General features: G+C 35.7%; 2 protein-coding genes and 1 long non-coding RNA gene across 6 annotated transcripts; 1 reads left to right on the top strand and 2 right to left on the bottom strand.

Moving 5' to 3' along the window:
* Positions 1 to 2940: 2940 nt before the first annotated feature.
* Positions 2941 to 11391, top strand: LOC141905038 (tyrosine-protein kinase Btk-like). 4 transcript variants are annotated; one of them, XM_074793758.1, is made up of 17 exons: positions 2941 to 3124; positions 3452 to 3669; positions 4448 to 4546; positions 4653 to 4746; positions 5384 to 5592; positions 5825 to 5893; positions 5987 to 6051; positions 6311 to 6370; positions 6608 to 6739; positions 7339 to 7463; positions 7549 to 7617; positions 7792 to 7856; positions 8020 to 8218; positions 8532 to 8733; positions 9271 to 9389; positions 9465 to 9625; positions 9711 to 11391. In XM_074793758.1, exons 2-17 carry the CDS (start codon positions 3532 to 3534, stop codon positions 9795 to 9797), a joined length of 1893 nt encoding a protein of 630 aa, XP_074649859.1. In that variant the 5' UTR covers positions 2941 to 3124; positions 3452 to 3531; the 3' UTR covers positions 9798 to 11391. The 4 variants fall into 4 exon arrangements, with proteins under 4 accessions (XP_074649859.1, XP_074649858.1, XP_074649860.1 ...); XM_074793757.1 differs by having other exon boundaries at positions 2946 to 3004; XM_074793759.1 differs by lacking the exons at positions 2941 to 3124; positions 3452 to 3669 and having other exon boundaries at positions 4531 to 4546; positions 4666 to 4746.
* Positions 11300 to 16334, bottom strand: LOC141905040 (mitochondrial disaggregase-like). Its single transcript, XM_074793761.1, has 13 exons — positions 15986 to 16334; positions 15807 to 15858; positions 15646 to 15732; positions 15421 to 15524; positions 15214 to 15342; positions 14027 to 14127; positions 13817 to 13931; positions 13642 to 13719; positions 12727 to 13146; positions 12373 to 12446; positions 12176 to 12295; positions 11988 to 12092; positions 11300 to 11608 (listed from the first exon to the last, which is right to left on the bottom strand). Exons 1-13 carry the CDS (start codon positions 16332 to 16334, stop codon positions 11372 to 11374), a joined length of 1971 nt encoding a protein of 656 aa, XP_074649862.1. The 3' UTR covers positions 11300 to 11371.
* Positions 16335 to 17364: 1030 nt separating this feature from the next.
* Positions 17365 to 18271, bottom strand: LOC141906369 (uncharacterized). The gene is made up of 3 exons (XR_012619321.1): positions 18027 to 18271; positions 17840 to 17948; positions 17365 to 17489 (listed from the first exon to the last, which is right to left on the bottom strand). It is a non-coding gene; the product is annotated as an uncharacterized LOC141906369 (long non-coding RNA).
* Between the last annotated feature and the right edge of the window lie 3191 nt (positions 18272 to 21462).

Below are 21462 nucleotides of genomic sequence, written 5' to 3'. Positions count from 1 at the left end.
AACAGAAAATTTGTTAGTATGGCCCGAATCAGCCACCATATAACACCGCGTAGAATCGACGTAAAAAGCAACGTGATATATTTTGTTTTCACATTGTTGAAAAACTACGTGAAAATCAACAACGCGTACAATAAAAAAAAATAAAGTTTGTAGAATTTTACGCATTTTTGTCATGAATCAGCTACTAATGATACCTTTTCCTTACAAGATTTCAGAATATTCCCTTTTCAGAACGGTTGTACAATTTTCGGTGAATCTCTGCTCATTCGAACCTTCTGCACTTCATCCGCGTGTTGCAAATTCGCTTTTGAAGCGAAAGTGAAACCTATACATGTAAACCCAGGAAACTGATAACCGATCCAGTCATTTCCGTTAGGAAAAAAATCTCTAAGACAAAACGTCGAGAAGGAAACACCCCCGTGGTTTATGCGGTGATAACTACCAAGAAGATGGGGTAGTTTCGGAAGTAAGGGTACCAAAAAGTCTAGCCTGTAGTTGTTTTATCAGTAGTATCACCACAATAATTCATTCAATATATTATGAACTCATTAGGTCTATTTCAGTCATATATATGTACGATTATATACGCATCATTCATGTGTGTTGTAACGATTTATTCATTAGTATCATCTATATACTTGCACGTCTGTATCGCGATACCTAAATATAGTAGAATATATATATATATATATATATATATATATATATATATATATATATATATATATATATATATATATATATATATATATACCCATAGTTCCATATTTCACATTCAAAGAATTTTAGTTTTCGTAATCTAATTTTCATTTTGTTATTAAACCGTCATATTTCATGGAGACCGTGAATTCTAAACATTAATCGAGATGTTGTGAAATCTAGAACGTACTCATAGTTTTCAATACCGCATTCGGCATCAGCTGAGTCCCGGTTTTCATTTTGATCCGAACTTTTCTTCGAATGTCGGCGACGCCACGGAAATACGAATGAAAAGCTGTAAAGAATATTAAAAAAGAAACAAACAGGTGAATGGCTGATTGCAAAAAATACATGAAGAGGTAATATGTATTTTAGCTGATAGGGAATTGTTGCCGAGCCTGACTGGAAGCACCCGGTACCCGTAATCTGTCTCAGCGTTTTACCATATGAAAACAAGTAATCATCACATAGCAGTTCAATGTTAATGATGGGCGTATGATATGTCGATGAATACGACATTTTCACTAAGGTGTTGAATGATTATCTTTTACGAACGAGTTCGAACAGCAGTAACCGAAAATCTAAATGTTGTTCGGTTAGAAGTGAAATTTGCCATCTATGATTTCAAAGCATAATTGACACTCGTCTCACTGCGCGGTTTAAAGTTACTAGAAACAGACGAAATGTCAAAATAGATAAATTCGACATGGAAAAATAAAACGTACGGTAAAACAACACGTGTCAAAGTCAGACTAAGTTTTGTCAGACATGTCGCATTTTCTTTAGCCTTTTTTCTTCTTTATTCACCTTCTAGTTGCGAGATAGATATGAATTAAAGTCTGATTCTTCAACGGCTTCATTGTTGTACGTGAAGTCTTTCAAAAGCCCATTAGTAAGCGGCGAACTAAAAATCCATCCACTATGATATTCAGGTGACATCTAAAAACTTTTAGCTACATCTCACACTTTTGAGCATTCAGAATTGAAACTGTTAATAGAAGTTTAAGGGTATGAGATGCAGAGTGCAGCAATTGAAAATTGTTTCGATCTAATAAACACATTTCATATAGATTTGGTTAAAACAAATTCAAACGAGGATTTCGGGGTATTTCACGAGGGTATTTCAAATTAATCAGTGCCTAACGCGAGAGACGTAACGGCCATCCTGGGTCCACCACTGAGAACCACTTGTTGTTGATGACGACACTGGAAATATATAAAAGCTTACCGCAGAACGACTGTACTGAGAAAACCTCCCATAGTCGTTTCTCTTCGCGTTCGAATACAGATTTCTTGATATCCGCTGTAGCTGTTCGAAAAAAGATACGCAGTTCTTTAAGAGTCAATCACTTATAACGTGATGAATATCGGCCTCCAACGTCAATGGCCGTGTATTGTAGTGAACATATATGAATAATGCCGCATTCAACATGAATTAGAATCGTATCTAATCTCATTAGTCAAGGATAGTCCTTATAACAACAACCGTTCACACCGCGGACACATCTACCCAAACATCAATTATATAATCATGTAGTTCATTTGATTGCAGTTAAAATGTTTCATTGTCGTTCTAATAAAACGGCTTAATATTCTCGCGATAATTAAACCTACATAGGATTTTTTCAATGCCTTGCAAAAGGGGAAAGTTGTTTGGCCTAGTTCTGTCATGAAGTTTTCATTAATCAAATGGATAAATATTGATGGCCCACGTACTTAAGAACGTCATTTAAACGCGGCTATAGATATTTTACCGACGGTAGGTACTAAGATTCCAAAAGGTTTTTTTTGTTTGGCCATTCAATTTTGCTGAAATTCTGAACTTTTATTCCATGTTAGAAAACGATAAAAGATCGTCGAACTACAAACCAGTTTATGTATTGCAAAGAAAAGCTTTTATTTGCGAACAAAGCAAATATCGCTCAGGAAAAATGAGGAATATTGAATGAATTACACCGACTGCCCCGTAACATTCATATTCAAAAAAACCCGATTGATTTTTTGGGGGAAATAAAGATGATTGATAAACTTGAGGCGTTTCGCGTATGCGGCCCTGGTGGTACGGTACTATACAATACGGACACAATAGGCTATTAAGTCCCAGGAAAGCTCTGTTGAACTACTTATCTATTTTTCCCCGATTTTATATTGTTCTGCTTTTTCGTGAAATAAATATTGAATTGAATTGAGGTAGGATTGTCACTCTGGAGACTTGCGTGTAATATTGACCACAGAAATTTACTTCCGGGTTGGTGGTGGAAATACCAAGTAAATGAAAAGAACTAACTTTCAGCGACAATTAATGGTAAATAGCATAACGAAAGATAATCAAAAACGAAACAGTAAAACTGAACTTATATTGGTCATCATCGAAATTGACCCGAATGGGGAAAACACGATACTACTAGAGAAACAGGCCGAGGAGGTAATGGCAGAGAGAGAGCAGTGCCCAGAGAGGCAATCGGTTGTCAAAATGTTATCAGACTGAAATGCCCGTTGACTAATGTCTATTTCAACCTAATGTCTATTTCAACCTGACTTGAGAGCATTCCGGGTGGCCTAGCTCGCTATTTTTTGGTAGTACATACCTGACAAAGGTCTTAATAGGACCAGAGAAAGGACAGGCAGTCGACCTAAATCATCATTCGAAACTGTATTGAAGGATATCCAAAAAGTCTTTATTGAAAGATTAAACAAGAAAAAAATTAAGGAGCTCTTTCACGATTGATCGATATGTATTAATATTTTTCAGCAAAATTTGAATTTAGAATCGGCGTCAATCCTAAACGTTTTACCTCACGACCGACCGACCGACCGACGCTTGCGAGAAAAATGAATATCGACGAGGTGAAAATCGGTTACATGAAAAAACGATCTCAGATGAAATCGACGTTTTCATCGGAAAACTACAAACAACGAGTGTTCGTGTTGATGAAAAATTACTTGAAATATTTCAGCGGCACGATTGAGGTAAATTCCAGTCAACACGGTTCAGGCTTCCATGGATAATCTTACGACTCTTTGATCCCTTAAAAATGGAAAATGCTATCAGGCCCCTATAGGTGCTTGAAACTTGTTAATTTGAGCAAAATACGTGAAACTTCTTAGGCTAAAATCCAGGGATGACCGATATCCACCATAATAAATAATCCACCATAAAGCCTTGAGCTTGAATCAAGCAAAATTATTCCAATCAGATCGGTTGTATATATATATATATATATATATATATATATATATATATATATATATATATATATATATATGCCTGTACCCAAGTGTGGTGCGTGAGTGATGTTCCTCATTGATGAGTATTTGACAGGATTCAGATAGGAGGGGATGTAGTATTAGAGAGCGATACCGGAACTCTGAAGCTGCTAACCATTTTCTTTCTGGTACAATATGTTTCCTTTTTGACGGGTTAAAAATCCTTCTTCCAGATTTTGACAAACCAAACTTTTTGCCTGTGTGAGATTCTTCTCAGATAGATATCTACAACATTGGGGCTATTTTTGGGGTGTCTTTATAAATGTTTAGCTCTTACAGAAGATTTGTAAGACGTCTGGATGTCCCCTGATTGTGGCAACAAATTGGAACACTGAATTTTTGCATTTATATCACAATATTACGATATATCATTATGTATACAAACAGGAAGTTTGATACGCAATATTGATATAATTGAAAATATAGAAATTATTCATATCACACATTCATGTTAAAACAGCTACCTGATCTTTATTTGTAGAATCGGGGAAAAGAAATGGGTAAAATATCGCTGCGCAGCATAAAAACTGTCGAAAACGTTCAAGATGGAGCTTTGCCAAAGTATAATAATGTCTTCCAGGTATAATGATATTGTGAACGTCGTTTTTGATTGAAATAATCTTTCATTTCGTTCATAATTCTAAAATTCTTCGTATTTTCTGTTATTTTTTTTTCCCATTTCAAAGATCGTTTATAAAGAGGACAAACAGATTCATATATTGTACGTAGTGGCAGATACTGATAACATGCGTTCTGAATGGACCTGTATACTCAGGAAATGTAAGCATATTATCCAGTCGGACATGGTTGTTGCAGACCACCATCACATTGTTCATATCAGTCATTAAACAATCCCGATATGGATGAATTCAATGCCTTGAATATCATGAAATGGGCTCTAAAATCCAATTGTCATGTTCCTTGAATGGCATCAGCTTTTGAGAGCATTCAAATACGCATGTAGTTTTTACGGCCAATTTTGCCACTTTTCAAACCCGCCTCCCCTACCCTAGTATAATCTAAGTATTTATTTACATAGCCCCTTGTGTACATCTTGACAGATCCCGTATCCACCTTCAAATTGGCTGTCATAACATCAGACTTCAATAGCCTTCTGGTCATTACCAGTGCACACTGAAACAATTGATCTAAAAGAGTGTTGTGATGAATGTAGTTACTGTAATCTACAAAGACAGTTTTGGACGTGTTTTAATTTATGTCTTATCCACGACGTACGTACATCATTTCAAGGAACCCCCTATCACAAACGTATGTACATTTTTCTCTAATCCTGCTCAGAAAATCATATGTCCTTTTGAACACTATGAAGCGAATACTGTTGGAAGCTTTTAGATATTTTGTTCGTTTATGAACGTGACTTGATATCAGTGATGATCGTATATTTTGTGTGTTACAGATTGTCAGGAAGATGGAGCGACATTGATGCCTCAATATCACCCGGGAATATACAATAAAACTACCGGTTTCTCGTGCTGTTCAGATCTCAGTAAAACGTCAGGTTGCACAGATTCCACGGCGATCGACGAACGCCTAAATAAATCTACGAATGGTTCTACCACCGCACCAGTGGGTACCGCGCCAAACTCTGCAGAAAATGAAGACAAGGTAAGTGATTTGATTTGGGAGAATTTTATTAATTTTATACTGGATATAAAAACATGTGGGTTGTAACTAATACATTTTCTGATCCCCTTGGAGTTCATTGGAACGCAGTACCATCTAACACCAAATTCATTAACGCCATAATTTCATTCTCATCAGTCGCATTAAAACTGGCTTTTACTGTATCAGGATTGTTGCAATATGATTACTCTGAGGTGTTTTGACTTTTTTACAGGAGAATAAAATGGTTGTCGCGATGTATGACCACGAAGCTGTGTCTCCCGGTGATCTTTCATTGGTTAAGGTATGATTTCTCGTGTTTCTTTCGAAGAAGATCTGCACACGTCTGTCGACGGTCGGTATCGGTGTCAAAAATACAATTACTTTACATTCAAAGGGTGAAGAATATCTAATATTACACGAAGATAATGAGAACTGGTGGTTCGCTGAGGCCAGTGATGGGTGTGTACATAAGTCATATATTATGCAAAAAGTCAATGCTAAATTGATCATCATTTTACTTAGCACAAACTTGTCTTGAAGGTTAGAACGGTCATCATGTTGAAGACTGATCCAAATGATAAGTTGCACTAAGTAAATTGATTTATAAATACAAATTAGTACTCAAAAATAGAGATGACTTGAGTAATGTGACGACTTATGTGATGATGACTTACACAAGTTTGATCAATGAAGAAGCAGTAATGTTGTTATTATTCAGGTCAAAAGGATATATTCCCGCTAACTACGTACGACCTCTCGAGGGTATGGATAAATTCAGGTATGAATAATGACATATTTGGTTTCCGTTGACAAGTGGCAATTGCAGGGAAAAACCGACAATAAAAAGTAGAGCCTTGAGTAAGCCTTGAGGATTTTGACGTTCTAACTCGAATGCAATGAGCCATTTTTAAACAATTCTCTAGGCCTCTATTAGCCTAGTTTTACTTCTTATGGTGAGTTTTTTCATTAAACGATGTATTCATTTGAATAATCGACCGATTCTGTTTACTTATAGCTGGTATTTTAAGGGTGTTTCGCGATCAGTTTGTGAAGAGATTTTGCTTAAAGACGGTCGAGAAGGATCTTTCTTAGTGCGCGATTCCAGTACCCGAGGAACTTATACGCTCTCACTGTTAACTATGGAAAGGTTAGTTGTAGAAGAACCGTGTTAAACTGGTGTCGAATTAGTGCAAGGTACAGAACGATAACACTTCATAGGATAACTTGTTTTATCTAAGATATTAGCTTTTGCTAAGCTTCATCGGGAAAATAAGTGATGAGTAAACGGCTCATTTAACTGATGATGCTTCTATAAATACCGGGTAAGTGAAAGTTTGTACCTTAGATAAAACTAATTCAACACGAGGTTCACATCGTTCCTTGTTTTACTTTGTATTTGTTTGTTTAGAATACAGCACGTGAATAGTTCAGGGTGGCGCCACTTACCTGGAAATCTGGGAGAAGTTAGGGTTAATTTTTATTCTTTGAAAAAAGTCAGGGAATAGTCAAGGAATTTTGTAAAAAAGCTATAGGTCAGGGAAATTTTTAGAGATTGCTAGATCACGCGTATAATCAAACAGTTTCCGTCAATGTCTTACGTATTTGACTGCGTTAAATGTGACTGCGTTAAATGTTTGAGTTCTTAGCAGATCAAGTCAGGGAAAAACAATGTGTCTGTCAGGGAAAAAGCAAGTCAAATGAAAGTGGATACCCTGTAGTTTTATAACAGTAATTTTTGTTTGACAGGCGCGGTGGTTTAGTACGTCACTACCACATCAAGAGAAATGAAGCGGGTCAACTTTATTTTTCTGCTAATCACGTTTTCACTAGTATTCCCGAGGTGATCAGATACCATATGCATAATGCTGGAGGTTTGTAGAAGTTATTCACTAAAAAACCCGACCATGAAATGGAGAATCGGTCGAAATTAAAACGGTTGATTTATGATGGTTTCAGGTTTAGTTATTCGTTTGAAGCATGTACCCGGAAACAGAGCTCAACCAGCTACTGCAGGGCTCGGACATGGTAAGCATCTTAATCATTATCATATCAGGATTCATTTTCTTTTATAGCTTTGTGATAATCGAAATTAATCACAGCGCTTTACATCTTCCAATCAGAAATGGAATATCAGTTCATAGATCGCAAACAGTCATTCGATCTCGTAATGCATATCACCGCATTATTAACCTGTTTCAGATATGACAATTATTAATCCTCAAGAAATTACTTTCGGTGAAGAGCTGGGAAGAGGACAGTTCGGTGTAAGTAGGGTCTCACTCATATCGCAATTCAGTTTAGTTTATTCCACAATCTTAAACGTATAAAAAGAAAAAACTGCTGAGATTGTCAGGGATTCAAAAAATCCAGAAAGTAATGATAATGATATGCGAATTGTGACTGATCTTCAAATTGACTCCTGTGTAGGTTGTGTATAAAGGAATGATCAGGGGACGACCAGTGGCGATCAAAACATTACACGCCGATAAAATGTCCGAGGATGAATTCATAGCAGAAGCTCAGACGATGAGTCAACTGAATCATCGATTCTTAGTTCAGTTATACGGCGTTAGTCCGAGGAATCCGACAACTCCGATGTACATCGTTACAGAATTCCTCGCTCACGGTAGGCTTATGGAAATTACTCGGTCGAAAAACCCTTTCACTGCCATGCTGTGAAGCATAGTTCACCCATTCGGGGTTTGTTCAAGTCCGATAATGTCCTGAAAAGTGCTAACTTTGGGGAAAATCTGGAAATTTCTGGGAATTTATGAATTTAACTGGAACAAAACTTCCTTTTGGAATCATGAAAAAGAGTCGACTTTTGCGTACTAAAAACCCTTCAACATTTAGCCGGCATTGCGGTATTATTCATGTAAGTTAATCTGAGAACAATTTTTTTTGAACACGTCATGAAATGGATTTTATTTCGTTTTCAGGAGCACTGCTGTCATACTTGAGAAAACGTCGCAGCAAGGGTTTATTACAAAAGACGAACCTCCTGTTGGAAATGTGCGTTCAAGTGGCATGCGCGATGGAATATCTAGAAAGTCGAAGTTTCATCCATCGCGATTTAGCAGCTCGTAATTGTCTCGTCAGCGACAGAAAAGAAGTAAAAGTAGGAGATTTTGGACTAGCGAGGTGTGTAGATTTACTCATAGTCTACACCCAGTTTCACAGTTCACAGCGCGTTCCAGTAAGCCTGGATATACCCGGGGATCACCCGGACACGTTCGATTTATCCGTCACGTGATAGTTTGGGCTTCCCAGGGGAGTTTAAAGTGAGCGACTCCCAGAGCAGGTTACGTTAAAACGTTTCTTTTTACTCAGTATTATGATAACTAATGTTTTATTAAAACTACATTATTATCTTAATGTATTCATTATTGTAAACCGCCTTGAAACGCAGTGTAAAGCGGTATATAAATAAAATTATTATTATTATTATTATGTTACTTAAAACTTCCCCGGGGAAGCCCGAACTATCACGTGACAGATAAATCGAATGCGTCCGGGTAAACCCTGGGTATACCAAGTGAAGATAATCGATCGCGCTATGAATACAGTCAAAATAAGTTCATTTTAAACGTTTCTCCTAAAGTCAAATGAAATCATAACTGGTTCCTGATAACTGGTTGCGATTAAAAAATTAGAATTCAGGATTTTATAATTATGTAGGTACGTTCTGGATGACCAATACACTAGTTCGTTAGGATCAAAATTCCCGGTAAAGTGGGCGGCGCCGGAAGTGTTAAACTATTACAAGTTTAGCAGCAAGTCAGACGTTTGGTCGTTCGGTGAGTTATCATTAATTTAAATATCGTGTGTAAACCTATTCAGCTTTCTATCTGTTTGAATCTGTATATGAACAGGAGTGCTTATGTGGGAGATATTTTCCGGTGGTGAAACGCCGTACGCGAACATGCCGAACAAAGATATTTCCGATTATATAAACGGTGGTTCAAAACTTCAACGACCCGCCAGCTGTCCACCTCATATATTCCAACAATTCATGTTAGACTGTTGGCATCGGGTAAGTCATGATTCGTACGTACAAAATCTCTCGCTTTATTTTGAATTTCGATTATCTTTCTTAACGATTCGATTCATGTTTGCAGGTTCCCGAGAGAAGACCTTCGTTTTACAAGCTGAGGGAAAGTATCGAATTGTTACTAGAACGCGATTATAGAGATTATCAGGATTGAGCGAAATGATCAAAAAAATAATTCAACTTGGTGCTTGTTCGTTTAGTTTTCGGACTATAACCTTTTTTAAGGCGATTTGTTCACATAATAGTGATCTACAATCGAAAAGTGATCTATGATCAAATAATAGTGATGAACGATGTTATGTACTAATTGTCAGTGTATGTGTCTGGTATTAACATGTATATCTGGTATTAAAATGTATGTTAACATATTTTTTAGAGTCGACTAAAGCCTAACTAATCAAAGTCACATTCAGGCTGCTCTATTGTAAATACCTTTACTGTATTGTTATTTTAATATTGTAGCCCCTAAATTCTCTGAAGTCGTTGATGGATAGTTAGTTGGAGATTGATAAATCCCTTCTGCTCCATTTGAATTTGTTAGGAGCGAAAAATTGGCTCGTTTCTGCTAAAAATTGTTGAAAACCAACGAATGGCCCCTACAATGTGGCTTTATAATGTTTATTGGCTTAGCAGAGGAACTGATGGTAATGACAGTAGAATCTGTTTAATTCAGATCATTTGGGACCAACAAAATTCATCCGATTAATTAAGTCATTTTCTTGTATATTAATGAACAAATGGACTGAAAATATAGTCCGGATTCAACCAAAATTTGGATTAAGCCCATCCGGATTAAGCAGGTTTGACTGTATCAGTAATGAATTTAAGGTGAATGCTGTTTCCTTGTACAGTTTATATAACATTCTATTGTTTATTCAATGCATGCATAATGGAGCCCTTTAGGAAAGAGTTCTAATATTCACATAATTGTTCCGATATTCACGTTATTGTCACATTGACACATTGCTAAGATTTTATGATATTCGTTAAAAACCACAAAATGTCTACATTTTTTTATCAACTGCTGATATTGCATTCCTACTGTTTGTGAGATAATAGACACAATTAGTTGAAATGGTTTTTATAAAGTTTAAAAGGTGCTATGTAATCGAAGATATGTCACAAATTCACTACGTCATCCGTTTTATTCTTGTATAATTATTACTCTGTTTTATAACTCGAATTTTTATAAAGTGATTTTTAACTGCTGTAATAGATTGATTAACTACCATTACTTAATACGAGTCCAAATTATACAAAAACCAACAATCATGTTACTACGTTAGTCATCATAAATTATGTGTAAATATTTAAATGTTCGTGATCCTTTTGATAACATTCGGCTCAGTTTTTCAGTCTGCATCCCTCCGGTATTCCATGAATTATCACTATTCTTTTGATCGATTATCCAAACTTGTGTTCAGCATTTTACCGAAGACGCTCAACCGACATGTTCGCTAGCAAAACAAACAACAGTATTTTACCAAACTTTCTTGCGCCAATTCATCGTTATAACGACCCTGCATGCGACTTCCCCCTGGAATTCACGTCCCTCAGAGAGTACAAATACCTCCTGCAAGATCTGAGGCAAGCAGAGTCTACGTAATACCAAGTAATGAAGAAAAAAAGAGTATTTGTTTAACAAATAACCACATGTATTTTCTACCAGTACATATATAACTATGTAAGTTAAAATCGTTTAAACTTGACTAGTACTAGCGCACGGAATTAGAAAGTTTCTCCAAATACATTTTCGGTATTTAAAAGCGGCAAATCTACGTATTCATTTTTCAACGTTCCTTTTTTGACGATTTGTAATTTAATCGACGGAGTCTGAGTCGATTCGTCGCGTGGTTTAGCTAAAACATCTCTAGGATTATCAACCGTGAGACGTAACTGACACCCGTCATAAATCAGTTGCTTCTCATGAGCGCTGGCTAACTGACTTATCACTCTCCGCTCGACCTACAAATAAGTACCAGTAAGTAACATAGATATGATATCAGAGTTAAATTTCAAAATTAACTGCTGCCTGAAAAGACCCAGCACGCACGTAGTCGCGGCACAGATTTGTCAGGATGTCATCAGCCAATGAAGGATCATGTATCATTTTAGCCATTTTATCAAGTCAACCCGCGATATACCACGTTGGTGATTCAGCATTTTGGTGGTAATGTATAGGGGGCTTATTTCGACTACATGTTGATTCATCCATGATCAAATATAGATGTCATCAGAAAAAATCTGCATTAGATGAGAGGGGTATATCGGGGTTGGTTACACAACAGGCAATGTGACTGGTGCTGCCAATTTTTAAGCAGCAAGTACCGTAGCCGTATTTTACCTCATGTTTTATAGACCGAGCTCCATAATGTACATCATAACCGTCTGCTAATACATCAATCACCTGATGATCCCAGGTGAGGTCCATTTGATGTTTCTCTGAAGCCTAAAATAACACAAATAACCCCAATAATAATACACAATAATTCACATTCATATTCATCAAGTCTAAGCCATTCTAATAATCACCTTTTGCGCCCAAAATTGAAGTTCTTTCACCACAAGTTTAGCGAGTTCAGATCTTGAAAACGGTAGGAAATAAACGATTTCATTGATTCTGCCAAGAAATTCATCGCGACGAAATTGACGCTGAAAGAAATATTCACAATGATTTCACTTCAAATTCAGTAGTAGCGGCTTCAGACGTCATTTAGTATTAAACATACCTTAAGTATCGGTCGAACGATTTTATCTTTGAAATTTCTAGATATCGTTACACGTTCACTGAGCACCAGATTTTCTGTAAATTGAAAATCTGATCATCAGTAGTCTTAAAGACTGGTAAAATAAAATCATCAGGGAATTTGAAGTCAACCTGGTCATATAAGACAGGGGGAAATACTAGTTTAAACTTTGTGCAAATATTGGCAAAACTTGGCGCATTTTGATCCATTAAGTACACATGCTAGCTGCTGTGCATGCAGATTGCATGATTTTGACAACGAGGTCCTGCCTATGGCTTGGGTAGGTACTTTATATTGTAAATGTCACAAGAGTACATTCTCTGACAATAAGAATACCTGAGTTATCGTCGATCGTTTGTTCTGTTACTTTCTGCGCCTCGCTACGAAGTTGTAAAGCGTGTTGCGCTATTTCCGTACTCGCTAAATTCGACGTCATAATAAAAATGGCGTCTTTACAAACGATCGTTTGACCCTTTCCATCGGTCAGTCGTCCCTCGTCGAATAACTGTAGCATGATCGTTAAAACATCCGGATGAGCTTTATCAACTTCATCGAATAAAACAACGGCATTCGGTTGTTTCTTTAACGCTTTAGTTAACTGTCCACCCTCGTCGTGCCCGACATATCCCGGAGGTGATCCTATGAACTTGGCGACTTCATGTTTTTCCTGGTATTCCGACATGTCTAAACGTATGAATCCTTTCTTGACGTCTTTATGTAAATATTGCGCCACTTGTTTCGCCAGTTCGGTTTTGCCTGTTTTAGATATGAACATTTCGATACGTGAGGAAATAACGATATAAAGTAAAATCCGCGGATTTAATCTTAGATTTCGCCACGGTTTGAATCGTGTGTATTCTTTGTGATTTTCGATACCTTTCCCAGGGCCAAATATACAAATTTCCATAGTTACTAAGTGAAGTAACGCACTAACGAAGAAAGCTTATAAAAACTCTAGGAAATCTTGAAAATTCTAGGGCTACGCTTCGTAAACCACAAGAAAAAATTATTCTGACCATGTTTTCAAAATTTCATAGCTTCAATCGAAAAACTTAAAATTTCATAACTTTCCAAGCCTTGAAAAAATTATTACTTATTTCTATAACTTTTCTAGAGGATTTGGCAGGACAAGCACAAACCCCGTTTATCATAAACCGGATAAATTTCGTCAGCCCCAAATGATCTCGATTAAGCAGGTTTTACCGTATCAGGATTAAATATTGAGTTCACAAATCTAATCATTATTCCTACCTATTCCTGATGATCCGAGGAACAGAAATACTAATGGATGCTCTTCGTCGTACCAGCCATTTTCCTTTCTACGAATCGCTGGAAAAATGATGACAGAAACATAAAACATGATTCCTAACTCAAATGAAAATAGATTCCTCTTACTATATTTGGTATTTGCTGACGTATTTCGTACCGGACGCTACAGTTGTAATAGCTCCTTCCTGACCAATAATATGTTCCCTGATTCTCTTTTCGAGCGGATTTTTACGTCTCTGCTCTGCTTCTAATTGTTTACGCTTCAATTCAAACTGAAATGGTATGAAATGCTAGTTATTATATGAGTATCAATAAAAAGAAGGGAAGAAAAATATCTGAAATATATATGTATATACATATTTTATACCTTTGCTTCATTTTCTTGCAGCAAACCAAGCATCCTTTTATCTTGTTTGGCATAAGCGCTGGGTCGATGTCCATTTTCATTTTCTATTGTTGGGTCAGCTCCTGAAAATACAATCAGTTTGATAATATTAAGACACAAATGATCAAAGCATACAGGCTATTGAGGGTTCATTATACATTATACATTATTGTACTTATACAATATTATAAACGTTGACATTGTTGAAAATCAATCGAAGAAAATCTGTTAGGCTCATGAAACGATCCAGACGTTAATTTTGGAGGACACGCCACATTCCACAATAACTGATGATGACTAATAGTCTTTAGCTGAAACATCAGGGGTGGATCTAGGGGGGATGTCGGGGTGTCCGGACCCCCCCTCAACTTTGAAGTGCACTCAAAAATGTCACCCCAAAATTCTTTGACCAAGGTTTTCCACCTATAATATTTTTTCAACGCATGGAATGACCGAAAGCACCCCCTAAAATGGTGTAGAAGTATTCGGAGTACGTGGTATTTCGTAAAAAGTGCCCTTTTTTCTCATTGGACACCCCTCCATGGAAATTCCTAGATCCGCACCTGAACATTGCCCAAAATATAACTAGGGGTCCTCTACTACTCTTTTACTCAAGAACGTTACATCTATGGCTGGAATTGCTGGATGTTGTGTATCCAAGGTTCCTACAATTCCTGGTATCCAGAATTCAAGGACTTTTCAAGGAATTTTCAAGGAGTAATTTTCCAAATTCAAGGAGGTTTTCGCAGTCATATATAAGGAAAAAAAGTCGAAAATTCAAAAACAAAATCCCCGTTTTTCTCAAATTTTGATCAGTTGTTGTGTGTGCCGTTTTGGTTTTACATGTTTAAATGTTTTAAATCTCAAAGTGAAACAACTTTCACTCACAAGTCACACAATGAAGAATAATAGAATACACTGTCTTCTGAAAAGGACCTTTTGAAAAAAAGGACTTTCCCAGAATTTAAGGAGTTTCAAGGAGTTTATGGATATTTCTCAAAATTAAAGGATTTTCAAAAACCTTGAAAAATATATTCAAAAATCAAGGAGTTTTCAAGGATTCAAGGAGTTGTAGGGACCCTGGTATCTTTTTGATTTTGGATAAGGTGAACTCTATCACACGCGATATCAATAGAAAATGATCTTTTCAACGATGATAATTAGAATACCTGCAGCGAGTAAAGCTTCGATGATTTCGCTATGATTCACCAGAACCGCGTAATGTAGCGCCGTGCATCCACCGAACGTCGCCTGATTGTTGAAATTACCGGAAAATTCCATCTCACGAATCATCAGAACTTTCGAAAATAAAATGAAAGATTATCACCGGATCGTTGACGAATTGAATGATCATTTTATCATCAACTGATTAATACCTTTCAGTGGACTGATTCGATGTTGTCTGGCTATCTTTTGAATCGAGCTGAATTCATCGCCGAGATTTGGATCAGCTCCGAGTTCTAACAGAATTCTTACAGCACTGAAATCAATTATATACCACTATATTATTCATCATTAAGCTCTTCTTGCTTTCAATTATTTAAGTGAAATACACCTTACCATACGAGAATAGTCTCAAAACAGACTCCGAAACATCGTACCTTAAGTTTCTATTAACAGTGGCCACTTGAAGAGCGGTCCAACCGAAATCGTGGCGGGCATTTACATCAGCTCCTTGTTTCACCAATCTGTAAATCAATATCATATAACAGTATCATATACTTCATTGATAGTTTCTTATCGATTATCATAGTATTTTTACCGTTGAATGCTTTCAGCATCATCTTCAAATGCAGCAGAAATAAGATCTTCATCTACAAATTTTGATATATACTGTATTGTTACTTTATACTAAAATTGACTGCTGCAATTAAGAAGTATTACAATAATCAACATTTGCGATCTATCAAATTTCTTATAGCCTAAATATCTCCAACTTACTCAGTGAATCTGAATTACGGTTATAACCTATAAAACCAGCTGCTGAGAGAATACCGAAACTGGTCAATTTTATTGATTGTCGAAGGCGTGAATTCGCTGTTAAATATGGTAAACAAGCTCGAAACTTAGATACGAAGGTATTGCGCAATACACTGCTGCTACTTCTCCGCGAAAATATTAGCAAACTCCGAGTTCTGTAGAAAGATCGAAACTCATTCAGAACTGCTGAGTTATAACATAGTGTTCTAATTGATGTTACATTTTTGTCGAGAGGCAAATGAAGCGAGGGATAGTTGATTAATTTCGGATGTAATACGAAATTTCCCGTTTTCAGAAATCTGGCAGCCATAATTGTCTCCACACTGACCTTTACAAAACGGTCATACTAAACACCGTCAGGCACCGCCAGGAACCGTCAGAAACCATCTTTATTTTTAAACAAATAAATGATAATTCCTCGAGTACATACTTTTCAATTGTTTAGTTAAGTTTAAAGCAACTATCAAACTGAAGTCCTATCGAATAATGAGGAGCAGCATTATGAGTTTTCCGGTTTGCTCGGCTACCCGTACTGGCGGGGTAGTCTAGAGAGGCCAATGAAAACCCCGGTTTGCTGAACTACCCCTCTTTGCGGGGATGCGGTATGATCTGACAGTTTCAAGTGGTTAATAGCTATTTCAAGTGCTTATTACTTCGTGGTACATGGTGGTTTAAAAAAAGGTTTCATAATAATACGCTCACCGCGTGGGCTTCGAAAGACCACTGCCTGTGGCCTTCCCAAATTTTAATTGTCCTGTCCGATTTGGTTTCGTCCAATTGAGAGACTGCCTTTTCCAGTTTGGGCATTTTTGGATCACATAACTCAGGAAATGACTTACGCTTTTGGGCCCATTCGTCGGTTCCACATGTTTCATTTGAGCTATAGACCACAATGGTGACACCATGATGGTCAGAAACTGACCAATTGAGATATCCCCGAGTCTGACCACTTGACTTCGAATTTCGGAAATTTTTCAAGTCATGTTTGTTTTCAGAACCACTCTGAATCAGTATCAGCAATTACTGGGTTTGAACGAGTGGCCCTGATGCTTAATGGAGTATGTAATTCTAAGTTTATGAATTTGACAATTCATGAGGTCAATATAACCGACACTTTGTTATATTTCATGAAATATGAATCTACCGTGTCAACTTTTCAAATGACATTTAATTATCAAGAAAAAGTTCAACTAGAATCGATACGACCTTAATTCAGCGTTTGAAGAACAATTGACATGAACATTTCGTTTTTGATTTTAAACAGTCTTTGATTTAATTTTCAATAACATTATTTTTAGTCTTTGATCAACCACTGATTGTAGAAGATTCCATCATTGAGTGATTAATCCGTCGCTGGCTCCTAAACTTCTCATCTGGGCTTCTGCAGTTTTCATCAGCAAATGGGTCAATGGGTATTTGTCTACTTGTGTCTTCTTCAGGCCATTATTTCCGGGATGTAGTTTGACTGAAACAAAGTGAAGAAAGCAAAACATTTTAGACAGATTTATCATAACTTACATGTCATTTCAAATTACAAGCCACCGTGTTTTTCACTTAGTTAATATAGTTATTTCCAAAATCAGAATTAGGTTCATTGACGTCAATTGCCGATTTAAACCCCAATAAATAATTGCAGTAGTAGGACTAGTTCATTAATGTTTAAGCTTGGAGAAATCATTTGAAAAATTTATTACTCCAAGGTGTAAGACTAGTAAAGATAAAAGTTCTAAGATCAGCCATGTGGACAGGTAAATAGATTTCGATGATAATTACTTATCAAATGATAATCATATGAGGCCTGAAATTTCTATATACCGGTAATTTCCATCTAATGAGTTTGATTCTTCTGTGGGTTGTTCAAATCCGTAGATTTCAGGTGAGTAGTTGATTTTAAGCTGGTCTCTTTCTAATAGTTGACACTTAGCTGCAATGAGTAAATAAATATATCCTGTAATCATGACATTTAGAAATCATCGTAATAACTCCATGTATATCAAGACACCTTTTATGATTGCTGGTTTCATCATTGACGAGGATCTCCTAAGTCGGTTGGTTTCTGTGCACTGTTTTCTCTAATTGGCAGATTTTTGATGAGTTGTTGACCTCAAGCTCTCGTTTGACTTTTCGAGTTGGTGTCCCTTACAAACCTACCACACCTGGCGGGAGCGATACGGCGGTTTTTTTCAAAATCGGAAATCGAAGTACAGATATAGTTGCGTGATCGGCGGTCGTTTTCACAGATCTTTTTTTTTTAAGTCCCAGAACATAATTGGTAATTCGGTTCCGGTTCATTCAAACAATCTTTTATTCTGCCTAATTCTGATTTTGGAAATAACTATATTGTTGAAGATAATTTTACAATATTTGGTCTTTTTTTAATGCAACTAGTCCGAAAGTTTACAATGTTTAATAATTTTGTCTAACTTCAATTTTTTTGGTCGTTTTCACCGTTTAAATAGTCGAAGCACATATTAAGTGACTGATTGGGGTTAACTTTTTTTCTGCCTAATTTAATACATCGAGATTTTGGAAATAACTATATATTACAATATTTGGTCTTGTTTTCATGTAACTAGTCCGAAAGTTTACAAGGTTGAATAATTTTATCTATTTTTTTTCTGCCTTATTTAATACATCGAGATTTTGGAAATAACTATATTTTACAATATTTGGTCTTTTTTTCATGTAACTAGTCCGAAAGTTTACAAGGTTGAATAATTTTATCTATTTTTTTCTGCCTAATTTAATACATTGAGATTTAGGAAATAACTATATGTTACAATATTTTGTCTTTTTTTCATAACTAGTCCGAAAGTTTACAAGGTTGAATAATTTTATCTATTTTTTTTTCTGCCTTATTTAATACATCGAGATTTTGGAAATAACTATATTTTACAATATTTGGTCTTTTTTTCATGTAACTAGTCCGAAAGTTTACAAGGTTGAATAATTTTATCTATTTTTTTCTGCCTAATTTAATACATTGAGATTTAGGAAATAACTATATGTTACAATATTTTGTCTTTTTTTCATAACTAGTCCGAAAGTTTACAAGGTTGAATAATTTTATCTATTTTTTTTCTGCCTAATTTAATACATCGAGACTTTGGAAATAACTATATTTTACAATATTTGGTCTTTTTTTCATGTAACTAGTCCGAAAATTTACAAGATGGGAGAATTTTGTCTAACTTTAATTTTTTTGTCATTTTCACCGTTTAAATTTGTCTAATTTTTTAAAGTTTATTGTAGTTTTTCTCGAGTATGTCTGAAATCGAAGTACATAATTGGGAAATTCGATTCCAGTTCATTCAAACTATCTTCCAATCAGTCTGAAACGGCAAGCTGAAGAAAAGAGCAGAACCTTTTGAGCAGAAAATCCTTTGGAATATCACTGATCATAATTATCATGTCAATTCATATATAAGATCAGCAACGTGGATCGATACGTAGATTTCAATAATAGTCTTAAATGATATTTATGAAATTCAACTCATATAGTAATTCATCTATATTCTAAATATCTAAGCAATGGTTGATTATTATAGTTTAACAACAATTCAACTAAAGCATCTATAGTCATCTCTAGGAATACCAGAGTTACAACAAATTTAGTAATGCATAATCAATCTTATCAAATCGTTTTTGAACTGTTTTTTCTTCTATCTTCTTGAAATTCTTGATGTGTCATTTATTGAAACCCAGGCCCATCATACAGTGCAAACCTGCTAGTAATATTGGCCTATATATATTTCGGTTGTCAGCTAAACCATGTTCGTATTATCAAATTTACTTCATCGTCAGTTAATAAACTTAAGAGATGTTTTCTACCCACAGATGGCGACATCTGTACCCAGTGAATGGTATTCTAATCCATTTCGTTAATTCTAAATATTGCTCCTAATATATACAATGATTTTGTAATTATGATAATATAACTAACTGAAGAGTGAGTGCGCTGCCAGCATTGAGCACACTGATCCTATAAGTAACATGGTTCTACAGATTTAAGAAACCTCGAATCATTCCCACAACTCGACAAATCCAGAATTCTGCAAAGCCTTAAAGATTCAATAAATCCCACGCACAAGAGACAAAAACATACCCAGTATTCTTTATATATCAACCAATATTGAATTATACTTATCAACCCCTATGGTTTAGATTTGAGCACTTTTACCTTATATGAAGATGCTGAATTAGATACCTAATCAATTAGTTAATCGATAATGTCCTAGCTATAATTGAAATTGTCTCGGACAATATTTTATATGGGGCTTGAAATTTCTACACGAGAAGAATTTCAGATCCGGTACGAATTTGAATTAATTACTATTTGAACTGCTAATTTTGCATCAGAGCTTTTGATACCTAGCTTAACTAACCCAGAATCCCCCAAAACCTAACTGATTCAACAGATCCCACACACACACATGTGGCCCAGTTAGACGCAGATGACATTGCGCGATACAGTCGTCTCATCCACTGTGCAATTTTGAATAAGTTTCACTTATATTCATTACATTGAATTAATTTTAATTAAATTCTAGGTATCTAAGCGAACCATTGATTAGTAATCATACTAGCTATATTTTAATTGTCAGTTGAACAATATTTATATGGAGCCTGAAAATCTACATGAGTAGAATTTCAGATGTGGTGAATTCGTCACTATTTGAATTCATCAGAAATTAAAGATAAAAAAGCATATTTTTAGTGGTAAATTAGAAATTCCCTTAGCCGAATCTTTATTTCCCTTATATAGTACACTGTGTATAAGGACCAAAAGACCTTGTTATGACCGGACCTCCCTGGTGCGGTGCGAGTCATGATGCTAGAAAATAGTTTGAAGGAGAGGGGTTAGTAAAAGAGAGCTATTAGCAAGAGGAATAAGACCTAAGTTTAGGATATCCTGTCAGAATAAGGCTTTCAATCTGACATACACAGTGAAATTGAAATATTCCCCCTTCCAAATCCAGGAATGTATTTGTGCACAGATTCGATCGGAAGTAAATCTGCGTTAAATGATTTTGGCAATATGTATCAAAACTAATACAGCTGTGTGAAGACACCATAGGTTCACTTAGATACAGATAAATAAATGTGCTCAGATACACATGTATCAGCTACATTTCAAATGTCCATGGAATTAGAAATAATTTCACATAACAATTGAATTAACCTTAATCGATCTAAGTTAATACTTTAATGAGTAATTCATCTTAGATTCTAATTTTCAGTTAAATATTAATTGAATCAGTTAGGTTTGAGTAAATTTTGCCAATAATGAAAAGCATGGCTAGTCGTCGTAAGCGCGGCAGTTGGCGATACAGAACTGATCAGTCAATGAGACTGATTCACTTATAGATGTGCTCAAATATATTATATATTTCAGCTATATTTCAATAAATATTTATGATATAAAAAGTTTTTGATCT

This window comes from Tubulanus polymorphus, chromosome 5, assembly GCF_964204645.1.
Source record: "Tubulanus polymorphus chromosome 5, tnTubPoly1.2, whole genome shotgun sequence".
Lineage (NCBI taxonomy): Eukaryota > Metazoa > Nemertea > Palaeonemertea > Tubulaniformes > Tubulanidae > Tubulanus > Tubulanus polymorphus.
Note: the sequence above shows the minus strand (reverse complement) of the source record. Positions and strands in the feature narration are given on the sequence as shown.

Coding starts and splice junctions, on each gene's coding strand:
- LOC141905038 (XM_074793758.1), top strand. CDS start 3,532: ATGAATATCGACGAGGTGAAAATCGGTTACATGAAAAAACGATCTCAG. Junction 4,747..5,383: donor GACCTGTATACTCAGGAAAT/GTAAGCATATTA, acceptor TGTGTGTTACAG/ATTGTCAGGAAGATGGAGCG. Junction 7,464..7,548: donor CCATATGCATAATGCTGGAG/GTTTGTAGAAGT, acceptor TGATGGTTTCAG/GTTTAGTTATTCGTTTGAAG.
- LOC141905040 (XM_074793761.1), bottom strand. CDS start 16,334: ATGGCTGCCAGATTTCTGAAAACGGGAAATTTCGTATTACATCCGAAA. Junction 12,447..12,726: donor AACGATCGACGATAACTCAG/GTATTCTTATTG, acceptor TTCAATTTACAG/AAAATCTGGTGCTCAGTGAA. Junction 12,093..12,175: donor TTCAATTTTGGGCGCAAAAG/GTGATTATTAGA, acceptor GTGTTATTTTAG/GCTTCAGAGAAACATCAAAT.